Source organism: Brachionichthys hirsutus, chromosome 13 (genome assembly GCF_040956055.1).
Source record: "Brachionichthys hirsutus isolate HB-005 chromosome 13, CSIRO-AGI_Bhir_v1, whole genome shotgun sequence".
Classification (NCBI taxonomy): Eukaryota; Metazoa; Chordata; class Actinopteri; order Lophiiformes; family Brachionichthyidae; genus Brachionichthys; species Brachionichthys hirsutus.
The window spans coordinates 342,294-349,793 of NC_090909.1; the positions used below are offsets into that span (position 1 = coordinate 342,294).

At 54.6% G+C, this 7,500-nt stretch overlaps 2 protein-coding genes across 2 annotated transcripts in view; both read left to right on the forward strand.

Moving 5' to 3' along the window:
- Positions 1-6: 6 nt before the first annotated feature.
- vps45 (vacuolar protein sorting 45 homolog) lies at positions 7-1,002 on the forward strand. The gene is made up of 4 exons (XM_068747499.1): positions 7-261; positions 324-482; positions 568-675; positions 991-1,002. The coding sequence occupies exons 1-4, from the start codon at positions 127-129 to the stop codon at positions 1,000-1,002; spliced, it is 414 nt and encodes a 137-aa protein (XP_068603600.1). The 5' UTR covers positions 7-126.
- A 2,175-nt stretch (positions 1,003-3,177) lies between these two features.
- The window catches only part of LOC137903019 (toll-like receptor 13), a 4,355-nt gene continuing 32 nt past the window's right edge, over positions 3,178-7,500 (forward strand). Inside the window, exons 1-3 of the mRNA XM_068747136.1 lie at positions 3,178-5,314; positions 6,966-7,083; positions 7,169-7,500. The exon at positions 7,169-7,500 is cut by the window's right edge and continues 32 nt beyond it. Of these exons, the coding sequence (XP_068603237.1) occupies positions 3,178-5,314; positions 6,966-7,083; positions 7,169-7,400 (2,487 nt within the window). The 3' untranslated portion in view covers positions 7,401-7,500. The remainder of the gene's footprint in view (positions 5,315-6,965; positions 7,084-7,168) is intronic.

Here is a 7,500-nt window from a genome sequence, read left to right on the forward strand (position 1 = left end):
AGGAAGGGAGTTAGTTTGCATTTAAAATTACAAGAAGGTCCAAAAGGTGTTGGATGCGTCGGACGCTGTCCTCCCCGTCTCCGCCCCCTGCAGGCCTTCGTTGATAACTACCCCCAGTTTAAGAAGATGTCGGGCGCCGTGTCCAAACACGTGACGGTGGTCGGCGAATTGTCCCGCTTGGTTTCGGAGCGTCTCCTGATGGAGGTGTCGGAGGCGGAGCAGGAGTTAGCCTGTCAGAACGACCACTCCAACGCCCAGCAGGTAACCCCCACGCTGGCCCCGCCCCCCTCGGGCTGGAGTTCAGCCTCCACTTCCTGTTTCAGAGCGTTCGCCGGCTCCTCCAGAACCCTCGCCTCACGGAGACGGACGCCGTCCGCCTCGTCATGCTGTACGCGCTGAGGTACGAGCGCCACGGCGGCAGCGTCCTCCCGGCCCTGATGGACGAGCTGAGCAGGAGGGGCGTGTCCGAACGCCATCGCAAGGTGATGATGTCACAGCACAATCGGCTCCGATTGGACGCTGACAGATACCTGTGTGTGTGTGTGTGTGTGTGTGTGTGTGTCCCAGATGGTGACGTCTGTTGTTGAATACGGAGGAAAGAGAGTCAGAGGAAGTGACCTCGTCGCTCCAACAGACGCCGTCGCCATCACGAAACAGTTCTTCAAAGGCCTCTCGGTACGCACACACACACACACACAGACACACACACAGAGACACCACGCACACGCACGCACACACACGCACGCGCACACACACGCACGCACACACGCACGCACGCATGCACACACACGCGCACACGCACACACGCACGCACGCACACACGCACACGCACACACACACGCACGTACACACACGCACACACACACGCACGTACACACACGCACGCACACACGCACACACACACACACACGCACACACGCGCACGGCAGCAGCGAGCGTCCGTACAGGCGCCGTTTGTTTCACCTGTAAAACGCGTTGATGTTTATGCAGGAAGAGTTTTAACATCCACCTTGACTTGTTTCAGTTTCCTCGAGGAAGTGATGTCATCAGTGAGTCATGGCGGTGACAGGGCGCAAGGAAGTGGTCGCCATGGCAACAGACGCTGAAGATGTCACTGGGGTCCAAAGCAACGTTCGCTCCGTGGGCGTGTCCTCGTTTGTTCGTGTCGATCAGGCGGGAAGTGAAAATAAAACCGTCTCCATGGAAACCGCCTCAGTCGTCCTTCTTCAACTGTTTGAGGCTGCTGATTGGAGCTTCTGTTGCTCCTCCCACAGCAGGAAGTGTACGTCTGTTAGCTTCCAGGTTAGCATTGCTAGCACCAGCTCAGATTTGATCATAGATGTGAGAACCCGAGGGAGATGATGATGCAACGTAAAAACAACGAGGGGCGGGGCTAAGCACGTGTAACGTTCATTATTATGAGACGATTTTTAGTTGGAAAGCTTTTCCTAAAAGCAAAAAGAAACTAAGATCCCCGAAGGTTTAAGACGGGAACACGAGGGTCAACCACGGTGGTTGACCCCCGCCCACCGCTGACCGCTTCCTGTTTTCAGTGGATTTACTGAAGTCTCACTTCCTGGAAGATCCAAACGGTCCAGCAGGTCTGCAGTGAAACCTCGGAGAGCAGAACGGACTGGTGACTCCTCCCTCTCACTCAGTAGCAGCGTTCACGCCGTCGAGGGTCGGGGGGACGCCGCCGAAGGTCAGGCGGACTCCATCGAAGGTCAAGCGGACTCCGTCGAAGGTCAAGCGGACTCCGTCGAAGGTCAAGCGGACTCCGTCGAAGGTCAGGCGGACTCGTCGAAGGTCGGGGGACTCCGTCGAAGGTCAAGCGGACTCCGTCGAAGGTCAGGCGGACTCGTCGAAGGTCGGGGGGACTCCGTCGAAGGTCGGGGGACTCCGTCGAAGGTTGGGGGACTCCGTCGAAGGTTGGGGGACTCCGTCGAAGGTCGGGGGGACTCCGTCGAAGGTTGGGGGGACTCCGTCGAAGGTCGGGGGACTCCGTCGAAGGTCGGGGGGACTCCGTCGAAGGTCAGGCGGACTCCGTCGAAGGTCAGGCGGACTCGTCGAAGGTCGGGGGGACTCCGTCGAAGGTCAGGCGGACTCCGTCGAAGGTCAGGCGGACTCGTCGAAGGTCGGGGGGACTCCGTCGAAGGTTGGGGGACTCCGTCGAAGGTCGGGGGGACTCCGTCGAAGGTCGGGGGGACTCCGTCGAAGGTCGGGGGGACTCCGTCGAAGGTCGGGGGGACTCCGTCGAAGGTCGGGGGGACTCCGTCGAAGGTCGGGGGGACTCCGTCGAAGGTCGGGGGGACTCCGTCGAAGGTCGGGGGACTCCGTCGAAGGTCGGGGGACTCCGTCGAAGGTCGGGCGGACTCGTCGAAGGTCGGGGGACTCCGTCAAAGGTCGGGGGACTCCGTCGAAGGTCGGGGGGACTCCGTCGAAGGTCGGGGGACTCCGTCGAAGGTCGGGGGACTCCGTCGAAGGTCGGGGGACTCCGTCGAAGGTCGGGCGGACTCGTCGAAGGTCGGGGGACTCCGTCAAAGGTCGGGGGACTCCATCGAAGGTCGGGCGGACGCCGCCTCGGACCTGACCCGGGAGCCGAGTCTGGAGCTCCGGCTCCGTTTCCTTTGTTCTACTTGAACGGTATCGTCCTCTAATGAGGAGAACGTCGAGCTCTCCCCGCCCGTTAGCGTGCTAGCTACCAGCTAGCCGCATCACCGTACGGCGTGTTCGAACCTACAGCGACGCGGCTTAGCCTCAGCGCCGCTAGCGCGGCTGGGTTTCTCTCACGCCGTCTTCTCTTTTGCTCTCTTAGTTCGGATCCTGGGGATCACCATGGCGACGGTGAAGCTCTGGTCTTGGTCCTGTTGGCCTTTGCTCCACTTGCTTCTCTCGCCGCTGCTTTGCTTTAACCCTTCGCTGGCGTTCTCGCTGAAGAGCTGCACTGCCGATCCCTCGCCGTCCATGCTGGTGGTCGAGTGCGTCGGCCGAGGCCTCGCCGCCGTCCCGGACGACGTCCCCAAAGACGCGACGTCGCTGACGCTCAGGCAGAATCTCATAGCGAGAATAAACGGGACCGACTTGAGCCGCTTGTCGAAGCTCATGTTCCTCCACGCTGACGAGAACCGGATTTCCCACGTGGCCGACGGCGCCTTCTCGGGCCTGGCGGCGCTGCTGATGCTCAACATGGGCTCCAACCGCCTGGCCAGCCTGACGGACGGCGTGTTCCAGGGCCTGGGGACGCTGACCCATTTGTCTCTGGAGAAGAACGACATCGCGTACATCTCCCCGCTGGCGTTCCAGCCTCTGGTCAGCCTGCAGACGTTAGCCATGCATTACAACCCCCTCAAGCACGCGGCGGACATCGCCCCCATCCTGCGGCTGCCCAACCTTTACGAGCTGGTGCTGGCCTTCACCGAGTTCACGGTGTTCGATTCCGACCAGCTGCGTCTCAACCGGTCCAACCTGCGGTACCTGAGCTTGTCCGCCGACCTGCTGACCAGGTTCAGCCTCAGGCGAGACATCTTCCCTCGTCTCCAGCGGCTGCTGCTGAGCACCGACGACCGCTTTGAGTGGGACGTCCCGGACGCGGCGTTTCTGAGGACGCTCACCGCTTTAGAGCTGATCGTGTCTGGCGTCGGCAAGGAGACGTTCACGAAGATGCTGGCGAGCACCGAGTCACTGGAAGAGCTGTCGATGGCCTTGATGGACCACCAGGACCTGTTCGGCGTTGCCTGCGAGGTGCCCGGTCTGGCGAGTCTGCACGCGACGGGCAACGCGCTGGTCAGCGTGAACGAGACGCTCCTGCTGCGCTGCTCGCGGCTCGTCACGCTGGACTTGTCGCGGAACGACATTGAAGACATGTCGCCGTCTGCTCTGCGATCAATGAAACGGCTGAAGAACCTGAACCTGAGCAGAAACAACCTGAGGAAGGTCCCGCCCTCCGTCAGAGGCCTGGAGACGCTGGAGACGCTGGACCTGAGCTCCAACTTCATCGGCGAGTTGGGCTGCGCTGACTTCCAGAATCTGACCCGGCTGGCGACCCTAAACCTCGACCAGAACCGCATTTCGACCATTGATGGATGCGCCTTCAGAGACTTGGCGGACTTGAGAGTCTTAAATGTTGGAGCGAATAAAGTTCATCGACTGGAAGGTTTCTCAAATGTGAATTTGATGAAACTAGAGTCTTTGGATTTGCACAAAAACAATTTGATGCGGATTCAAACCAACAACTTTCGGCACCTGTCCTCTCTGAAGTCTTTGGACTTGGAGTCGGACACGTCGTACGCGGTCCATTACGGCGCTTTCAACGGACTGGACAATCTCCAAACGCTCGTCGTCACACCGATCGTATATGATAAAATGATTTTTCGAGACGTGAATCTAACGGGCCTCGTAGATCTCCGGCTGCACCTCACGTCTCTTTATAAATCCAGGAGGTCCAACTCGAAAAACAAACAACAGTTGTCTGAATTTCGATCTTTGAAGAGACTCGTAATAGCAAATTTTGAAGGACAGCAACACGTCCCGCCGGCTCTGCTGCACGGTTTGAATACTCTCGAGTATTTTACGGCGGCGAGGTTCTTCACGCATCCCATTCATCCACACACATTTAACGGAACGTCTGACCTGAAAAGTCTCCAGATAACTTTGAGCAATCTGGAAGAAATGAACCCCGAGCTGTTTCAGCCAATCCCGAAACTGGAAACTCTGGATTTGTCCCAAAACGGTCTCAAGTCGCTGGACTTCCTGGCCCACGTCCGGCTGCCTGCGCTCGGCTGCTTGCTGCTGAGGGGCAACAAGCTCACTGCGATCAACGTGACGGTCTTTCGGGCTCTACCTGCTCTCACCTACCTGGACCTGATGGGCAACCCGTTCGTCTGCGACTGCTCCAACGCCGCCTTTGTCCAGTGGGCGAAGGACAACGAGCAGACACAGGTCGCTTACGCCTACGAGTATGACTGCTCCTTTCCTCCGGCGAAGGAAGGCACCAAGTTGTTGGACATGGACATCGAGTCCTGTCGGATGGACGCCGGTCTCTTCTGCTTTATTTCCACCTCTTGTTTGGTGGTGCTGACGCTCTTCACCTCCTTCATCTACCACTTTCTGAGGTGGCAGCTAGCGTACGCCTACTACCTCTTTCTGGCCTTCCTGTACGACAGCAGGAAGAGGAAGAGGATGGCTCCTCTCCGCTACGACGCCTTCATCTCCTACAACGTTCACGACGAGGCCTGGGTCTACAGGGAGATGCTTCCCGTGCTGGAAGGAGAGCACGGCTTCAGACTCTGTCTGCACCACAGAGACTTCCAGCCAGGCGAGTGGGCGCTCCACAAAGCGCTAAGCTAGGTTATACTAGGTTAGCTTCATGTTAGGTTAGGCTGGGTTGGGTTATGGTTAAGTTACGTTAGTATTAGGTTGGGTTAAGCTAAGTTAGTATTAAGTTGGGCTAGGTTGGGTTAAGCTAAGTTAGTATTAAGTTGGGCTAGGTTGGGTTAAGCTAAGTTAGTTTTAAGTTGGGCTAGGTTGGGTTAAGCTAAGTTAGTATTAAGTTGGGTTAGGTTGGGTTAAGCTAAGTTAGTATTAAGTTGGGTTAGGTTACGTTAGTATTAGGTTGGGTTAAGCTAAGTTAGTTTTAAGTTGGGTTAGGTTGGGTTAAGCTAAGTTAGTATTAAGTTGGGCTAGGTTGGGTTAAGCTAAGTTAGTATTAAGTTGGGTTAGTTTTAAGTTGGGTTAAGCTAAGTTAGTTTTAAGTTGGGCTAGGTTACGTTAGTTTAAGTTGGGCTAGGTTGGGTTGAGCTAAGTTAGTTTAAGTTGGGCTAGGTTGGGTTAAGCTAAGTTAGTTTAAGTTGGGCTAGGTTGGGTTAAGCTAAGTTAGTTTTAAGTTGGGCTAGGTTGGGTTAAGCTAAGTTAGTATTAAGTTGGGCTAGGTTGGGTTAAGCTAAGTTAGTATTAAGTTGGGTTAGGTTACGTTAGTATTAGGTTGGGTTAAGCTAAGTTAGTTTTAAGTTGGGTTAGGTTGGGTTAAGCTAAGTTAGTATTAAGTTGGGCTAGGTTGGGTTAAGCTAAGTTAGTATTAAGTTGGGTTAGTTTTAAGTTGGGTTAGGTTGGGTTAAGCTAAGTTAGTTTTAAGTTGGGCTAGGTTACGTTAGTTTAAGTTGGGCTAGGTTGGGTTAAGCTAAGTTAGTTTAAGTTGGGCTAGGTTACATTAGTTTAAGTTGGGCTAGGTTACGTTAGTTTTAAGTTGGGCTAGGTTGGGTTAAGCTAAGTTAGTTTAAGTTGGGCTAGGTTGGGTTAAGCTAAGTTAGTTTTAAGTTGGGTTAGGTTGGGTTAAGCTAAGTTAGTTTTAAGTTGGGTTAGGTTGGGTTAAGCTAAGTTAGTTTAAGTTGGGCTAGGTTGGGTTAAGCTAAGTTAGTTTAAGTTGGGCTAGGTTGGGTTAAGCTAAGTTAGTTTTAAGTTGGGCTAGGTTGGGTTAAGCTAAGTTAGTATTAAGTTGGGCTAGGTTGGGTTAAGCTAAGTTAGTATTAAGTTGGGTTAGGTTACGTTAGTATTAGGTTGGGTTAAGCTAAGTTAGTTTTAAGTTGGGTTAGGTTGGGTTAAGCTAAGTTAGTATTAAGTTGGGCTAGGTTGGGTTAAGCTAAGTTAGTATTAAGTTGGGTTAGTTTTAAGTTGGGTTAGGTTGGGTTAAGCTAAGTTAGTTTTAAGTTGGGCTAGGTTGGGTTGAGCTAAGTTAGTTTAAGTTGGGCTAGGTTGGGTTAAGCTAAGTTAGTTTAAGTTGGGCTAGGTTACATTAGTTTAAGTTGGGCTAGGTTACGTTAGTTTTAAGTTGGGCTAGGTTGGGTTAAGCTAAGTTAGTTTAAGTTGGGCTAGGTTGGGTTAAGCTAAGTTAGTTTAAGTTGGGCTAGCTTGGGTTAGCTTGCCGCTATGCGGTCGTCATGTCTCCGTGTTCTGACCCGTTGTCTCCACAGGGAAGCCCATCATAGAGAACATCACCGACGCCATCTACAGCAGCAGGAAGACCATCTGTGTGATCAGCCGCCACTACCTGCAGAGCGAGTGGTGCTCCAGAGAGATCCAGTTGGCCAGGTGGGGGCGCTGCTGATTGGACAGTCTGTTGGGGGCGGGGCTACTCTGGGCTCATCTTCACGGCGTCTCCCGCGTGTCGCTGCAGCTTCCGTCTGTTTGACGAGCAGAAGGACGTGTTGGTGCTGCTGTTCCTGGAGGACATCCCGTCCCATCAGCTGTCTCCGTACTACCGCATGAGGAAGGTGCTGAAGAGGCGGTCCTACCTGAGCTGGGCGCAGGCCGGCGGTCACGCGGGCCTGTTCTGGCAGAACGTCCACAGAGCTCTGGAGAGCGGCGATGCCGACGACACCGACCTTCTGACTGGACCGGAATGCTGAGACCACCGGGTCAAAGGTCCAGAGAGTCCTCAGAGACCAGAACCAAACCAGAGGCTCTGTGTCTGATCAGGAAGTGACACTAAATCCAGGAAGTTCGTTT

Coding starts and splice junctions, on each gene's coding strand:
- vps45 (XM_068747499.1), top strand. CDS start 127: ATGTCGGGCGCCGTGTCCAAACACGTGACGGTGGTCGGCGAATTGTCC. Junction 262..323: donor ACCACTCCAACGCCCAGCAG/GTAACCCCCACG, acceptor TTCCTGTTTCAG/AGCGTTCGCCGGCTCCTCCA. Junction 483..567: donor TGTCCGAACGCCATCGCAAG/GTGATGATGTCA, acceptor TGTGTGTCCCAG/ATGGTGACGTCTGTTGTTGA.